General features: G+C 35.9%; 1 protein-coding gene across 2 annotated transcripts in view; it reads right to left on the bottom strand.

Annotated features, from left to right (window-relative positions):
* LOC121312880 (ubiquitin-conjugating enzyme E2 E2) overlaps positions 1–19,474 on the bottom strand; it is a 124,793-nt gene that overhangs the window by 15,086 nt on the left and 90,233 nt on the right. For both annotated transcript variants that reach the window (XM_041244757.1, XM_041244758.1), the window contains one exon: positions 2,526–2,658. In XM_041244757.1, coding sequence (XP_041100691.1) covers positions 2,526–2,658 — 133 coding nt within the window. The remainder of the gene's footprint in view (positions 1–2,525; positions 2,659–19,474) is intronic.

Below are 19,474 nucleotides of genomic sequence, written 5' to 3'. Positions count from 1 at the left end.
CTCACCCTTAAAGTATCAGGATAGTGAATCAATCCCTTTCCCATTAGTCACCAGATGACCGGAATAAAGCTTCCAACTTCTGAACCTTGAGATCATTGCCATCTGCCTGGTTTATTTCAGCGTCATTATCTTGAGATAATCTGTGCTTGCCTACATTGATATAGATTTATAAATTGCTTTTATGTGTTTTTTTATTTATTTATTGCAAGCTGCTTTTTAGGACCCTTTTATAAACAGGATATTATTGGCCCTATAAAGAAGCAGTCTGTCAACTTTTCAGTTGCACATAGGCCTTTATCAAAAGCCTTTAACATATAGTATGTGTTATGTAGGTCTAGCACAGCTGTGTTTTCATTTAAAATGTTTAAACAATTATCTTGCAGCAAATGTCCTGCCAAGATTTTATTTCCTGCAACTCATAGCGTCACTGTCACTTGGAACAAGGGATGTGTTTTTGCCTACACAAAAGCAGACACATTATGTTAGATTATTTGTCTAAATATACAAATTGGAATATAAAAGCTATGCCATACATATGGACTGGTGTGCTATCTTTTGTATAGTAGTACAACAATGGTCTGGTGTTTCAGTTGACTTATTTTTCCTAGAACTATTTAAAGGTCTGCAGTGTTCACTGAATTATACCGTTTTGCACCTGGCACATCACTGGGAATTGGTTTCACATTATTTAAATAAAAATGAACGAAGTCAAATAAACCGTAATGCCAACATCAATTAAGGAATGTGTAGCTTTGAAATTACCAGGTTGTACTGCTTCAGTCTGTCAGTGATTATAGAGTATATTATACAACAGAACACTTGCAAAGCTTCACACCAACTACAGGTGAGAACAGACAGGCAGTGAGCCTCTTCAGCGGGTCCTCATAAATTGGTCAGTACCTGAAAGTTTATAACTGCTATATTTTTCAAGGCAGTTTGAGTTCATCATGCACAGTAGAGTGAAACAGAGCGCCACACAAGCACGGTCAGCACATAAGGTTCCTGTGGCAGGGCAGAGGAAAAACACTGCACATAAATTAGAGGGGGCAGGGCAAGGCCCTGCTTGTAAATACTATATTGTTTGTTTATTTTGGAACAGGTGTATTTAATTAATGGTTGATGGTGTATTGTATTTGTAAAAGAAATGTATGGTATGATTTGAATGTATTTTGTGTTTGATTTAAAACACAATGCTTTTTTTTTGTTACTGTTATTGGTTTGAATGTGGTTAGCAGCCCGTCTTGGCCAGACAGCTCGCGTGAATGCATGGTCGGCAGTCTGTGATTACTGGCTGCCAGCCATGCAAACTAAAACTAGTGCAGAATGTGACCATCACCATATTCAATAATTCTGTGTTAATTCGGAGGTATAAAAGTCTGCAGCTTTTGTTGTTCTGGGTGGGTTTAAAGAGGAGAAACATGTTTGTGAGAGCAAGGAGAAACCGAAAGTAAAAAAGAAAAATCAAGCAAGCAATTGCTACTGGTGCTGGGCAGACCAACACAGTATTTGTTTGGGGTTCTGTGGTATTTGCTACTGGTGCTGGGCAGACCAACACAGTATTTGTTTGGGGTTCTGTGGTATGTGTTTATGATTTTTTTTGTTAAACTTTTTATTTTTGCTCTGTGAGCAGTGTTTTTGTTTAAATATTTATTTTATGTTTGGTTTAAATAAAAACGGCACACCAGCGTGCTTTTCACCTGCAGTATCTGTCTGTGTGTGTGTCTGTCAGCTTTCTGTTCTGGGAACATCACCTCGGTGAACCTGTCACAGGTCACCATTTTTTTTTTTTTTTAAATGAGAAAAATAACTTCAGTTTTTAATATATAAGTGTTGTTCTTTTAAATAGTTTACAAATGACTATTACTGAAAATAAATCAATACTAATGCATTTTAATTAAGGGCACAGTAACCACTATGATAAATATGTTTTACTCTTAGCAGAATAACCAAAGGAACAGTTAATAAAATGGTGAAAAACTAGATGTTACAAGAAAGATATCAGTTAAAGACTTTGTAGCACTTACTGGTACCCTATATTGACACATTGTACAATACACAGCTTTTAGACAAACAGGTTTGCACTATATATATTTTTCGCATGGAGTCTCTCATCAGTTCTACGACTTTATTGTGTAATGTTACATAGGCCATAAGTCTGGGGGAAAGGCTTTGAATTTATTTTCTCAAAAAAAGATTAGTGAAGATTGGTGCAATAAAGGCAGTTGTGTTTGCCATGTAGTGTGACACGTGGACTGACGGGCGGATAGACAGACACTTTCATTTAAGGGTCCCCATTTTTAGAATGAGGACCATAACAATTAATTTTCATCTAGAATACAGCTGCCAGTTTTACACCTTCAGTGTGATTTTTCCAGTGTCATTACATTTTATACAACCTAAAAAAAGTTTCCACGTGGATGTGTGTCGCCCAAATGAAGAGTTTTGTTTCAACACCTTTTGCACCTGGCTATGCAAGTATACAATTCTGCACGAAGGTATATTTAGATGTATTGTACTTCACTTACCTTGGGTGGTTTGAAAGGGTAATCAGGTGTGAATGTGATGTCCAGGAAGAAGACACCTCCCTCATACACTGACCCAGGGGGTCCCAGGATTGTCGACCTCCATTCATAAATGTTATCTCCCTTAGGACCAGCACTGGAATAGAGAAAAAAAAAAAAATACACTGAATCAGAATAGTAATGAAGTTATCAAATTCACAGATAGACCCAATAGAAACAATGCATATACATATTTTGCATGAAACGTCTGACAAAAAGTTGGAAACTGAAACAAGCAAATTCCAATTGGTGACTGTAAACTAAGGTTGTTAATTATTTACAAAAATGCAAGTACAGAACAAAAGATACAAATCATAAGCCTAATATTTATTATTGCTTAATACATTTCTACGTGTGATACTGAGATAAACCTTGAACTGTATTAACAGATCAATTGAGGAAGTGTAATGCCATATATATATATATATATATATATATATATATATATATATATATATATATATATATATATATAATATATATATATATTTTTAAAATTTGTACAGTGAGATTACAATTTAGCCATATCCATAATTACAGTGTTGTGTAGCCCAAGGGAAGCTAATCCATTTAAAGTAAACACCTCCATAATCACATGCTTTCACTTCAATCTGTTTTGACATTTAATAGCCACAACAATTATGGCTAGATTACAGCATAAACTATAACTATTCCAGTGCCTTAATATAATATACTGCAATGTCATGCTTAGTGTTATTCATCTAATCTACCAATCTATTTGTGCATTTACTCTTGCCATTATTAATGGTACCTTTTGACACAAGCCATCACTGACTGGGAGGTAAACGGCAATTCAGCAGAAATATTTAATGCCTGCTGTGAAGGCATTGTTATCAGGAACTGTAATTCACCTGTTTACAGCAACAACATTCATATCTGTTGTAATTAATCTGCTCAATTTAACATGTGCTTTCAAAGGTATACTTCTTTGTAAAAAGTTGACACTAATGCTAAACCTGCACTGATTAAAAAAACAAAAACAAACCTAACACTGACAAGTTTGTTAAAACAAAACATGTAGCAAATACCTTAGGTACAACATTTTTTGTTCCTTTAAAATCTGTTGCAAATTGTGCAAAAGATTTTGAAAAATCAGGCCTCTTATCTGCTACAGTATGCAGTAAAGTTCAGTAGCACAGCTCTAGTATACAGTAAAGTTCAGTAGCACAGCTCTAGTATACAGTAAAGTTCAGTAGCACAGCTCTAGAATACAGTAAAGTTCAGTAGCACAGCTCTAGTATACAGTAAAGTTCAGTAGCACAGCTCTAGTATACAGTAAGGTTCAGTAGCACAGCTCTAGTATACAGTAAAGTTCAGTAGCACAGCTCTAGTTCTTGGAAGCTGTTTTCAACAATATCCAGTCAATTGAATTAAACTCATTTCCTAATACTACAAATTTTCTACATGGTCCCGGTCAAATCTAGCAGTCGCATATTGTAAATGACTTAATTTAAAAATTGAACACAATGAATTGACTTTGTTCAAACAGCTGAGTGTAACTGTAACCCTCTCTTTTCTGTACTCTGTGTTGAACTTTTTTTCTTTTAACTGCATGGTGTGACCCCTTCTCTCACTGCAAGTCCCATTCAAAGCAAACTGGAGAAGTTTCTCAGTTCAGGTCTCGTTTTATTGCTCTGACAAAGTCAGCTTCAGGATCTGAAAATAGCAAGCCTGGAGTCATTAAAATAAACATATTCATATAACCCTCTGTTACATTTAATCAGACATGTGGTAAACACACTAACATTCTCAATCAATTACTACAGTGGCTAAGAATCTATTACATATTTCCAAGTACAATACATTTATTTTAACATTTAAGGAAAGATTATGCAGTCACTAAATAAAACAGACAGTAATACAGAGCAACTCAGATATGCATCCTCATCTGAAAATAGCCCAGAGTGACTTGCTCCTGCGCATATGGGCAATTGACCTTGACATGTATGTCATTGTTTGCTTTTTTTTTTTTTAAATAAATTTTACAAAACAAATAATTTTAGAAATTGCCATGACACAGTTTTAACAATTTAAGAACACCACCATATAAATAAAAATGAGAAAATGATTAAAATCCCCAAATTATTTTAAACAAATTTAAAGGAACATTGCTCATTTTGCAACTATTACATAAAGGCTATTGGCAAATGTATTAACTTGCATCCAGATTAGTGCCTCTCTACTGTATGCATTCTACAGCTGTTTGGTACTACTGATCCTATGATGCATTTCCAGTTGTCATAGTGCTCATGCATCAATGCCATTACCATGAAGCATAGAAATGAGTGACCAGTGAATTATCCTTCAATGTTCCTGCAAACAATTTCTCAACCATTCTGAAAAACCAGGATACAATAATACAGGTCTATGAAGAGCAAACTGTGGATGCAAGTAGACAGCTTTTCTGATTTTCTCAATACCCTGATGCTGAGGACGCCTTACTTTTACAGTGTAAAAATGCCTGTGATGAGAATGAGACATGCAGATTTCAAGTCGCAATGCATACTTAAAAAAAAAACAAAAGAAAAAACTGCACACTTTCAGTGCTACTGTAACTCCTGATAAACATTATTTATTTAGCCAGGTAAAAGCTACATTTATCAACCGACAACCCTGCAGAAATTTGTTTCATTTGACATTTTCAAAGACAGATTTGGGATGTGTATTCTCTCTGATTGACTGTTAGGATAGAAATCTTTGTTGTCAAAAATGCTATATGCTGTTGATTTGTGAAGCATTATGATGATACCAGCTGTTTAGACATTTTTATTGCAGGTTTGACTCCATATGGTGATATGCTGCTTCTGCAAAAGCTGTAAACTTACCCATATAAAAGTTTACTATGGCAAATTGTCAAAGTAATTTTGCAGTTTATTTTGCATATAGCCATGACAGTTTCTATGCCCAAGAGGAGTGTGACCCAAAAAACAACATCAGGCTGTGATTCTTTCATAATATAACAAGTATCCCTTTGCCTGCAATCTATTGCGTATGGCACCGGCACACTCATGTGTAGTTGAAGGATTTGTTACAAGATTTCAAGAGAAATGTCCCTGCAAATTAGATTTGTAAAAAAAGTGCCTATGAGCATATATATGCATTTTCAGATGAACATGATTGTTGAGTGTATCAATGTATACCCAATCATTCCATTGAAGGTCACACTGCATCAGCTTGAAAGCAGCCCTAAGAATTTTAATTTGCCCACTTCTTAGTTTACATTAACCTTTGAATAATAAAGTGCAGCTGAGGCTGCTGTCAGGGAAAATAAGAGAAGCGAGTGAGCAATAACATTTCCATGCCCTCCGCACAACAATAGAAAGCAATCCCAGGCTTTTGGCAAGGCTTTAGGGGACTCAAGTGAGCATTAAGGAACTAACTGTAGCCATGAAAACAAAGGTGAGGCCACTTCAACCTTGAATCTTGAATACAGATAGCATAGGCATATTTGCTCATGGGCTGAACAAACACTTAGCAATTGGCAAATTAGGTTATTTGTTAACTTATACTGTAGGTTTGGTTTCTTGCAAGTACAAAAAGAAGAATTCAATTTGTGATCTAGTATTACAACCAGAGGCCATAAGAGGTGAAGCAATATGCCTGGTAAATAAGCTGACTGTTTTGGCTTCCAGTCTACAGATATAATAAATCACTGAGCCAGCTTCCCTTGATGAATCAAAAGTGCAAATAATAATAATAATAATAATAATAATAATAATAATAATAATAATAAATAATAATAAATAATAAATAATGTAGACTGAATTGAATTGTTTAGACCTCAACCTCACTTGCAAAACATTACAATAGCTTGACTACATTCCACTCTACAGCTGCAGTTGACAACTCTGGTTCTGGAGTGTCTTTCCTTTACAAAAACAAACCACCACTGCCAGAGAACAACTACTTTATATACTAAAGTCCTAATCTCAATGCTGGGGGGGGTGGGGGTGGGGGGTATACAATTTACTACAGTACTTTAAAGCCTAATGTATCTCATGTTTTCGTGTTTTACAATTTACAGAGAAAAACACACAAAAAATATTATTTCATTTACAGAAATCTCTTATGAGTTGCAAATCAAAACAGTACAGTAAAGCTGAAACATTTATTAACCATAACTACAGACTTTGAAAACTGCCAGTTAGTTTCACAAAAAGTGTAAACAAAACCAATCTGGTGGTTTCAGTGGATCAATGATGTTTCCATATTTAGAGGTTACAGCTTCCACCACTGCAAATACTTGTGTTTAGAATTACATGTTTGATTTACATAACTCTTGGAACCCAAAGAGTTCTATTGTATTTATTTAAGTATTGGCAGCATTAAATCCATTGCTTTTTAGATCAACTGAATATACCTCAATTTGTATCATTATCTGTTATCTGTCCACTGCAGGATGTACATAACCAAACCTTCCTATCTGTTCCGTCCACCCTAGTTCTACAGATAACCCTACTACACATCCAGCCATCTTGTTCTGTTACAACTCCTCTATTTTCATAGTTATCATTCAGAGAAGTACTAGCCTCAGGGTGTCTGTTTTTCTTGCATGGTGTTCTGCTCCTTTCTGTTCAAAGTAAGCAAAATAGTTGCTTTTGAAAGCACTCAGACCCTCTTCAAATTTGCACAGGATCACAGAAGTCAAAACCTTATCTCCACCACACTCTGATTCACTAAACAACAAGTGTCTTGGCTAGAATCATCCAGGTATGGTAGTAAGATGCAACAAAACAGCAGAGGTGTGTGAGCAGCAGCACACATCTTCTTCATTAAAAGACAACTTCTGTACACACAGGGCGTAATTACACACGTGAAGAACTATGATATACCTACAGTATGAGACAGAGGAGAATGAACATCAACATGTGGTGTTTTACCTAAATGTAATCTAACACTGTAGGGCTTATAAAGCTTATGATGTTTTTACAAAATATGCAAGATCAAAAAAGCCAAACATGACTCTTTTATTCCAAAGGAAACTAACAAGTTTACAAAGTCTGGCAGAATCCAAAATCTGCTTTTAATTAACAAGATATTAAATAAAAGCTGCAGTTTTATTGTATGGGCAATTTTTACTTTTTGAATCCCAGAGACACGTGGTGGGAGAGTACCATTGTGAGCAGCTGTGAGAGTTTTCCCACAGCAGCTGCCTGTCGCAGACTTTCACTAGGATTCTGGATAAGTCAACTAGAGACTCAGCTTCCACAATCAGCTGGGCTGCAGGGCAGCAAGCATATCAAAAGGGAAGGAAATTAAATTGCAGAATAGGAAGTTAGAATTTTTGAAAACAAACTCTGTGCTGCTTCTTAAATGTTGGAATTATTGTAAACAAAGTAAAAAAGTGTAGCATTCGACAAAACTGGATGTCACAGCTACATGGCTTGCTACAAGAAAGATTAAAACCAGTGTAAAAAAAAAAAAAAGCAGCAAATTTATTTTGACAGAACTTTTGAATGGTGTATCTGAATAACTTAAGATTTTACTATCTTGGCAAGAGACATGATGAAAATACAAAACCGGAGACTTTGTTTCATTATTTGCTTTGAATTACGTTGATTATATGATGGGTTATTGACAAAAATGAATTTATGCTGTTGTGGGCTTTATCCAGAAATAAGCCCTGTTGCATTCACTCTCTTGATCTTTTTTACTCTCCATAAATAACACATTACATATTTCATTAGCATTACCCTATTAAAAGCTTACCAAAGTAACTTAACATGGTTTTGCAGTTTACTTTTAATATACTTCTACCATGTATTTACCAACCATGGCATTTGGTATTTGGCATATTTTACAATGGTAACTTTTTTGCCATATCTATCTATCTGAACTTTTTCATTATCACTATGCTTTTATCATTATACACCACAGTAAACATTTATAAGAGCAATTTATAGCAAATACAGTACCGTGAAAAAGTATTTGCCTCCGTCTGATTTTCTGCATTTGATACTGAATGTTATCTGATCTTCAGCCAAAATCTATTTATTAGATAAAAGGGACCCAGAGTGAACAAATATTACAACATTTTGATACTTATTTTATTCAAAGAAAGTTATGCAACACCCAATGCCCCGTGTGAAAAAGTAAATCGCCCCCTTAGACTCAATAACTGATTACGCCACCATTAGCAGCAATAACTGCAACCTAACACTTCCTGTAGTTACTGATTAGTCTCTCACAGCATCATGGAGGAATTCTGGTCCACTCCTTCATGCAGAACTGCTTAAACTCATTCAAGTGACATTCAAATTCAATGTGAAAAATGCAGAAAATCAGACAGGGGGCAAATACTTTTTCACGGCACTGTATTTAATTTCCTCAAAACTGGCAAGCAGTACTTCAGATGCATACCTTAATTGCTAATCCAGGGGTGGACACATGTATCCCCATTGGGGCATTTAAACTTTGAAACACAAACCAAAGGGATATGTTAGGATAGCAATTTGGATGCAGATGTAACATTTTAGTTAGATGACGATACTGGAATTAAAAATAATTCGACAAAATCATTTTATCAGATTGTTACAAATTTTTACAAAAATATATATATTTTATCTACTACTCTAATAAAAACAAAACTATGCTTTAAGTTAGAGTTGCACTTCCTTTGCTATTTGAACTGGACTGTGAAATGGTCCCCACCCATTCTTTCTCATTACCCAACCAGCTGTTTCCTCTATTGACTGGCATGCTTCCAGCCAGTAATATGATTTGACCCAGATGGCACTGCTTGGGTGAAATGACAAAAAGTAAATCAGTACCAGGATTCTGGATAAGTCAACTAGAGACTCAGCTTCCACAATCAGCTGGGCTGCAGGGCAGCAAGCATATCAAAAGGGAAGGAAATTAAATTGCAGAATAGGAAGTTAGAATTTTTGAAAACAAACTCTGTGCTGCTTCTTAAATGTTGGAATTATTGTAAACAAAGTAAAAAAGTGTAGCATTCGACAAAACTGGATGTCACAGCTACATGGCTTGCTACAAGAAAGATTAAAACCAGTGTAAAAAAAAAAAAAAGCAGCAAATTTATTTTGACAGAACTTTTGAATGGTGTATCTGAATAACTTAAGATTTTACTATCTTGGCAAGAGACATGATGAAAATACAAAACCGGAGACTTTGTTTCATTATTTGCTTTGAATTACGTTGATTATATGATGGGTTATTGACAAAAATGAATTTATGCTGTTGTGGGCTTTATCCAGAAATAAGCCCTGTTGCATTCACTCTCTTGATCTTTTTTACTCTCCATAAATAACACATTACATATTTCATTAGCATTACCCTATTAAAAGCTTACCAAAGTAACTTAACATGGTTTTGCAGTTTACTTTTAATATACTTCTACCATGTATTTACCAACCATGGCTTTTGGTATTTGGCATATTTTACAATGGTAACTTTTTTGCCATATCTATCTATCTGAACTTTTTCATTATCACTATGCTTTTATCATTATACACCACAGTAAACATTTATAAGAGCAATTTATAGCAAATACAGTACCGTGAAAAAGTATTTGCCTCCGTCTGATTTTCTGCATTTGATACTGAATGTTATCTGATCTTCAGCCAAAATCTAATATTAGATAAAAGGGACCCAGAGTGAACAAATATTACAACATTTTGATACTTATTTTTTTTATTAAAGAAAGTTATGCAACACCCAATGCCCCGTGTGAAAAAGTAAATCGCCCCCTTAGACTCAATAACTGATTACGCCACCATTAGCAGCAATAACTGCAACCTAACACTTCCTGTAGTTACTGATTAGTCTCTCACAGCATCGTGGAGGAATTCTGGTCCACTCCTTCATGCAGAACTGCTTAAACTCATTCAAGTGACATTCAAATTCAATGTGAAAAATGCAGAAAATCAGACAGGGGGCAAATACTTTTTCACGGCACTGTATTTAATTTCCTCAAAACTGGCAAGCAGTACTTCAGATGCATACCTTAATTGCTAATCCAGGGGTGGACACATGTATCCCCATTGGGGCATTTAAACTTTGAAACACAAACCAAAGGGATATGTTAGGATAGCAATTTGGATGCAGATGTAACATTTTAGTTAGATGACGATACTGGAATTAAAAATAATTCGACAAAATCATTTTATCAGATTGTTACAAATTTTTACAAAAATATATATATTTTATCTACTACTCTAATAAAAACAAAACTATGCTTTAAGTTAGAGTTGCACTTCCTTTGCTATTTGAACTGGACTGTGAAATGGTCCCCACCCATTCTTTCTCATTACCCAACCAGCTGTTTCCTCTATTGACTGGCATGCTTCCAGCCAGTAATATGATTTGACCCAGATGGCACTGCTTGGGTGAAATGACAAAAAGTAAATCAGTACCAGACTTCCTCAGAATAAGGAATGGAAACTGGGAACTCTTTAACCTAGTGTAGTACCACAATTTAAATAAAAAAAAATACATGTGTTTATTTCAAGACTCCTAATTTGAGACAGATGGAAGTACCACAACATGTAAGATCTTTACAAACACTTCACATTTACACATTACAGATTTTTATAGTTTTCAAAGCTTTGTTGACTAAAGAAATAACACATTGTAATGGAATTAATGATGCACCGATGATGAGATTTATCGGTTGACAGATGATAATAAACCTATTAATATATGAACAAAATTGCTCATCAGTTGCTGAAGGTGTTATAATAGAGGTTGATTTCACCCACCTATTCCCATCACTAAATTGAATGCATCTATGTTGCTTTAAACTGAGCAGTAAAAAAATGCACCAATTGCATTAAATTACACACACACACACACACACACACACACATATATATATATATATATATATATATATATATATATATATATATATACACACACACACACACACACACACACACACAAATAATACACAATATATATTATATACACACACTGAGATTACAAAACATCAGGAACACCTTCCTAATATTGAGTTGCACCCCCCTTTTGCCCTCAGAACAGTCTCAATTCGTCAGGGCATGGACTCTGCAAGCTGTCGAAAGCGTTCCAGAGAGATGCTGGCCCATGTTGACTCCAATGCTTCCCACAGTTTTGTCAAGTTGGCTGGTAGTGGATCTCTACTCCGAATAGTTCGTTCCATCTCATCCCACAGATGCTCAATTGGATTGAGATCTGGTGACTGGGCAGGCCACTGCAGTAAGCTGAATTCACTGTCATGTTCGTGGAACCATTCCTGGACAATCCTAGCCTTGTGGCAGGGGGCATTATCCTGCTGAAAAAATCCATTAGCAGATGGATACACTGCTGCCATGAAGGGATGCACCTGATTGGCAATGATGTTCAGATATCCTGTGGCATTCAAACGTTGCTCCGCTTTGATCAAGGGGCCCAATGTGCGCCATGAAAACACACCCAGGACAACTGGAAGCTGCCAGAGACTGGAACATGCTGGGAGATGTTGGACAATGGCTTACTTTCCCACCTGAGAATGCCACCACTAGCCTTCGACCTGATGTTGTCTTGTGGTCTGACTCTGGATTAGCATGCCTTGTTCATCTAGGTAGAGTTAACAGTGCCATGGGAGGATGCTGTGGATGAGGCATACAAAAGAAAGAAACTTTGGTACGCTGAAGTGGAACAGCAAGGAGAGTTCAGGTTTACCCAGTAGAGGTGGGTTGTCAAGGATTTGTGGCACACTCCGCAACCCGGGTTTCTCAGAGACATTGGATTCAGCAGTCAAGCACAGTAGAAATAAATAATAAAAAAAATAATTTAAAAAGTTGATGTAAAGGAAAGTAAGTAAGCTGGGCTTAGCTGAGTGGGGGATGGACGGGGGTGGAGCTGGGGACGCCAGAATCACTGTTGAGCCCTCTTAAGGTGTTGTGGGCTAGTCGACAAAACACCAAGGATGGAAGGTACCTACATGAAGACCCCAGAGAAGTACCCTACTCAGCTCAGTCCAGACAGTTGTCATGCTGATGCGCTCGGGAGGCTGCACTGTGGCTGATCCCTGGAGCCAGCATTGCAACCATCGTGTGTGCTGATGCACCAGGGAGGCAAAACAGGCTGATCCCTGGAGCCAGCATTACACTTCAGCCATCAACACCAGAAGGATATCTACATCATCAGATGGAAGGAAATGCAGATGTATCACATTAGTTTACAGTAAAAGAAGCTATGTTTTAGTCGGTGCTTGTCTTGGCGAGAGCTGAAGTTTTAACACCTACTCTCATGTAATGGAAATCATACATCTCACTAACTATAAACCAAGGAGTGACAATCAAAACACTATAGTAAAGCTGAAACATTTATTAGCCATTAATACAGACTCAAAATAACTTGGACAATTGCTTGCTGGTGTCACAAAAAATAATATATACATATATATATTTTTGTTACAGAAGCTATTGAAAGCTGCTGTGTTAGCTCTGCTGGTTTCAATGGATTCCACCACTGCAAATACTACACCAAATAGAAAACTTCCTGCTGACTGTTAGACAGCTTGTTTTTACCTTACTGAAGAACTGCCAGTTTTAATTTGGGACCAAATCCTGTGCAGAGAACCAAGAATAACAAACAAACTAATAGAGTAATTACATGTTCAAAATGAATTACAAAACCCACACACTGCTCACAAAAGGTGTTATGTGTTGTTTCTAAATCAAAATGTACTCTACTATGGCCTTACAAAATATACAAGGACAATCAAATGCAATTTGAATATCCAATTAGCTCTAGTGCATTTATTGTATTTGTTCAAATAGATTTCATTCCACACACAACCTTATTTCTTGACACTATTGACAAATGCTGTATTCAGGCAGAAACTATTTAAAAAATGTTTGTAATTATTTTTATAGGAACATGTCTTCACTGCTACACTGGCGACAACTGACCTTACCTCACTTGTATTCGCAGCCAAGGTTCTCAGTATTAGACTGAGAAGATGTTATTAGTTCATATTGTTGATACTGCAGCTTTCTCATCATGTATAAAATAAATACAATTCTCCTTTTTTTGTGGCTAAACACACTACAGATATCTCCAAAATATTGGATATTGTGTGTGTCAGTATTTTGGTTGTAATGACTACATACACTGCATTGCAAACAGCTGGTATAGAATGGTAATGCATGGAAGCTGGTGAACTTCTAACTACATTGTGTACTATACAGTGAATAGTTAGATACAGCACTCATTTGGCAGAAACTAGGAGCACAGTAGGAGCAATAATGTACTGTGTCCCTTAATAAAATTAGCACATTTTATAACTTCTGCCGATTGTCCTTTGTAGGGTAGATTATTCTTGGTTTGTAGTGGATGAAGAGCTTAGATAGCAAGTATTGGACAATTTAATTAATTACTTCAGGCTTGAAGTTTTAAGAGCTTGAAGTAATTAGAAAAGGTTTATTCTCATTTTTCAAAGCATTGTTTGCAACACTACATTAGAGCTCTGTCTATAGGGAAACATGCATGGTTAAAAATATGCCTTGTGCAAATAGGGTTAAATAACCATTACAAAATACAGTTCTTGATAATGCATGACAAAAAACCACCAACTATACCAATCCTCAGTCATTAATAGCCATGTTTTTCTCACAGCAGTATTTGGACCCACAAACATTAACAGTTCTCCTGATCTGAATTTACAGGGGTGCAAATTTGGCACGAGAAGTTAGTGGCGGGTTACCTCATATAGCGCCAGCAACATTAAATTCTGGTGCCAGTAGGACATGTTTTTTAATTTTTTTTTATTTCTTTGCAACTGTAGATGATTTTCCTTTTGGACTGCTCGCATGCCCCACCCACACTCACCAACTGAGAAACGTGTCGCAAGCATGTCTTCGCAGCGCACTTTCTCCCAATTCGAACGGTAAAAACAAACTGAAGAGCAGTGGGAGGGGAGCTTGATTAGGTGCTAAACTTTCAAAACAGCACATTTTCAAAACAATTTGCACCCCTGATTTAATGAGAAGTAAAGTTTGCATTCAGAGACTGAAAAGGATTTTATGCGCTCTGTTTCAATAAGCACACTGTATATTGCAAACGCTTTCCAATTGCATCATCTTACAGTAGCAGTAAGAGTGCCTGCTAGTACACCGACTTTAACTAAAATGATTTAACTGCACAGCCGGACATTATTCCAGATACATACTGCACAGGCATCTCTGAACTTAATGAGGGAGTTACACTTGATCTCATAATCCACAGAAAACAAATTAAAAAAATCAAAGTTGTGTATTATTGTCACAAAGATGGCCGGAGTGAGTGGCGTCAGACCAGAGCCAGGAAATAATCAACAGAGGGGTGGAGTTTGGTGGAGCTGAGCGACTGGTCTCGCTCAGCATTCAATGAATGAATAGAAAATGCACGGTTGTAACACAAAAAAACTGGACACGGCACATTTGCCAAAATAAACAGACAAACAAAACGGACTAAACAAAACACAGCTGAGCAGATATTTTACTACTACGACTATTATTATTATTATTATTATTATTATTATTATTATTATTCGTATTACCTCAGTTTCTAATCCTGTTCTCCACTCACCGAACACACAACCCTGAGTGGGTGAAAACATGCTGCTTTTATGCAGCTGTACCGAGACTCGACTGCTAATCAATCATTCAATTGGAGTCACGGTACAACTGCACGTGAATTAATAAAGTGCAATTCCCTGTGCTCACATATTACTTTTTACTTGCAAGTGAAGTGCTATGCAATCCTCGTGCCTAAATACAAATATACATTTTAAACACTTGTGTTACACAGACGCGTTTATATCCCGTGTACCAATGACTATACACCAACATTAACACACAACATAACAGAAAATACACACAGGGGCAGGTGCTTTACCACAATTATTGATTTATTTTTAAATCTATAGTTTAGTTTATACATTTAGATTTAAAATTAAAAGCACATTCAGTTTTGATATTGAAAATGCCAGTTTCAGTTTAGCTTTCCTGTGCGTTATTGGAAATGACTTCTGCCTGCTATATAAGATAGACTGTACAAATACAATTCTAGTAAATGTATTAACCAAGCTTCTACATCGCGCTGGGGAATTGATATATATATGCTATATTTTCATGCTTTGTTTTCTAATTAGGCTCCTGTTTCTGGAAAATGTTCACTTCAGGCAACACAAAAAAGATAAATAAACGTTTAAATCATTTATCAAGTGTTCTCCCTTGTGCATGTGAAAAGAAATGTGTTTTTCAAACTCACCCGTGTGTATTTAAAATGTTTACAAAAATGCAACAATATGTTCTTCAATCTGTGCTAAAATGGTGACACCAGTAGCCTAGATTTGGATGTAACCACATACTCAGTAAGGCACCTCAATCTTCCTTTTGCAGATTTAATTGAGCTCTGTAAATACAGATTACAAAGCAAGCCGTTTCCTATGTGTCAATACCTAGCTATAGAAGTGGTTCACAAAGAACTATTACAGCATTGCATTTCCTACAAATGATTTTTTATTATAATAAAAAAAAGGTTGATGTATAACCAGGCTCAGTAAAGGTAACTATAGAGGCAATGCATTCAAATATACTCTAATTAAACCAGGATTTGCTAGGGTAATTCCTTGTAATCATTAGCTCCTTATTCCTGTATGAAGCATAGGGGCACATGCAAAAGGATTAGCAGATTAGCGTTTTTTATGATCAAATGTAAAATCTACCACACAGCAAACATTGTCTGCATTATGAGACAGTTACTGTACAATATATTTTGTATATTTAACCATAAAAGTGAACTTAACCAGAACATTAAATACGGGCTAGTTTAGTGCTTACGGGACAATGTTGCTTGCTAGTCAGGCATGGTATGGCCAGGCCCCACAGTATTTCATTTTTTTTCATTTTACAGCAAGTAAACAGTGTTGTCATTGAAAAACATCAGTTCAGATCACAGCAGCATTATTTACTGTGTTACAACATGTTAAACAGAGTGCACTAGAAATAATAAAAACAGCTAATATAAGCTTTTGCAAGAAATTAAAATGCAGTTACAGTGACCCTGCTAAACAGTTATTAAATGTGGGGGCATTTACACAAACTTCTGGTGAATGGAGCCTTTAAAACTTTGAAATATCAGTCTGTGGGTATCATTGGTTACTTGGTTTAGAGAAGTATTTATGTTTTTATGTTTGTTATGTTTTTGTCTAAACAGCCACATTTTTAAACATCAGCTTTCATGCATACGTATTAAATTTTGCTTACAATACTACTAGAGTAGTCTATATGTTTTCAGCTATACAATACTATATTGTACTGCACAAAAACATTGAGCAATAAGACCCAAGAGTGTACAGGTACTGCCAAAAGGGATTCCTGTATTGTTGTAAGAGAGATGTTTACGTATAAATAGCTCAGAGATAGTTAGTTTAGCATGCAACATGTAACTGGATATCCCACTTTCTGTCACACATCATTCACAAACAGGCTTAGCATAAAAGAGTGAAATACTATTGATGATGCTTCCCTAGTAGCACATTGCCGAATTGTCCACACAACAGTGTTCGTATTTAACCCTTTTTACCCTGGTTTCATGTCTCAAATAGAACGCGGTTGTACCCCAGATACAAATCCAACATTTCTTCAGGCGGGCAATGTGAAATCATACAAACAAAAGGCAAGTGTAAGAATTACAAACAGATCCGTTTAAGAGTTGCATCTCAGGCAAAATGATCATTGCACTGGTTAACAAAGATAAAAAACATGACTTCCATGTAAACTCCCATGTAAATTTTTTTGGCATAATCCCAATTAAATTAAATGTAAGTACTGACACCGTAAGACTTTCCTAGATAACTCATACAAGAATAGAAAACATCTGCTACTTCTGACCTTATCTGCCATAACATTCAAGTGTTGCACTGTAAGATTCTTTAACTTTCTCTCATGTTTAAAATAAACAAAAGCACAAGAGGTTTCTAGACAAGTTAGCCAGGTTGGGTCTGGGGTCACTGACCTTACCGTACCATACAGAATTGAAAACATGTCCTGATCAAGACAGATTAGCTCATACACAAGCGTGATAAATGAGAAATAAGCCACCAGCATATATTCCTTAAACTAGTTTTTTACTCAAATTTGGAAGTGAAACAAAATCTCAGTGTTCTGCAAACAGTGTTGGTCATGCACCAATTTAGGGTTAGTGTCTTTATTAGTCTTTATCAGCTTTTTAATAATTGTTGTATGTAAAGGATGCTTTTGTCAAGCCCGCTGGAAGTGATCTAGAAAGCTAAGCAGAGGCGGGTTACTGTTGATCATCACAGTTAATTTAATGATAGAAAGAAACAGTGAAATTTGACCTGTGTGCCAGCATGTTTATAATTATAATGATTTGTGTTACTATACACTATATGATTTGTGTTACTTACCGTCTTTCTAATTTTGAAAATTTTATTTTAAAGAGGAATCAGAAAACAAAAGCAAAGCAGGCTAAAAATCTTATTAGACATACCTGTTTTATTCCAAACATTCGCATCAAATGGGCCAATATGTATCGTATCATGATCCTAGTATTTTGATACGATTTGTAAAGACATTGGCAATGCACATCCCTAAAAACAACTGTATGGGTAAAAGAAAATGCTGATGATATTCTTCTTCTTCTTCTTCTTCTTCTTCTTCTTCTTCTTCTTCTTCTTCTTCTTCTTCTTATTATTATTATTATTATTATTAACAATAATAAATCCTCAGGTTTATTTATTTTTTTGTATGTACCTCAATTTCGGTATGCTTGGTATCTTATAGGAACTGTATCAAATCACTGCATAACAGGTGAATTGTAGGATACTGCATACTACCACCACTGCTGATAATAACCATATCAGCTATAATAATAATCTATGTTGCGTTTTATATAAAATAAAGCTTTTGAATGTCAAAATACTGTCAAATGTCTGGATTTCCTTATGCTGGTATAATATAACAATTAATTTGAAATGTGATGGATACAGTTCCTATATTTAAAATACTATCCAAGCATAACAAAATCGAGACATCTTAAAAATGCGTTATTATTATATTATTATTATCAGAAGTAGTTTTGATTTATGAAGTGGAACTAATACACATCTGTGTCTCTCTTAATTTGCCAACTGCTATTTCACTGTTTGTGTTTGTCTGTAATGAATCTGTGGTAGTTTAATACAGAAGCAGTTTGAGTTGCAACACAACAAAAGCGGCATGGTGGTTTTTCATACTATTGATAACTGTAGGTATAACTACTTGATTTTAAATGTGACTTTATCTAATAACAGCTAAAATGTATTTGCTACCAAGTCTGCAGAACTAGTAAGGAAGCAATTTACTGAAAAAACAAGAAAGATTTTCAGGATGATCAATGAAAGGTCAAATCGGGTTTTTAGCCTTTGTTCGGAAAATGAAAAGGCTTGTTTCGCACTTTCGTGCCTTTGTACAGCCTAATTTATACAAAAAAGGGACACAGCAAAATTACTCCCAACTGCACTGATATGCCAGACATATAATGAGGTCCAGTGCAGGTTGGCAGAAAACACTTCTCCCATTAGGACCCCTCAATAGTTCCTGTGACCTCTTAAGTAAATGGTAAGCCAACAGCCATTTCAGTTACCTGGCAACCCAGTGGTGGACGTGTAAATTAATTTAATGCTTGAGAGACCCCCACTGACACAACACCAGGTCAAATGGCTTTGACAGCTTGGCAGGCATACCGACATGACATGCACAGCCACTCTTCCCCTTTTGGTATTCAACCTGTTATTCAATGAAGGTGCTTTTAGCCATCAGTTCGCTGTGGCATCAGTTTCAAGTTTTTGTTTCAGTTTAAAGCCTGCGGATGGGTCAGACAAAACAGCTAGAAAAAAAAAAAGTTAAGTTATTATCATAACC

Source organism: Polyodon spathula, chromosome 3 (genome assembly GCF_017654505.1).
Source record: "Polyodon spathula isolate WHYD16114869_AA chromosome 3, ASM1765450v1, whole genome shotgun sequence".
Lineage (NCBI taxonomy): Eukaryota > Metazoa > Chordata > Actinopteri > Acipenseriformes > Polyodontidae > Polyodon > Polyodon spathula.
Note: the sequence above shows the minus strand (reverse complement) of the source record. Positions and strands in the feature narration are given on the sequence as shown.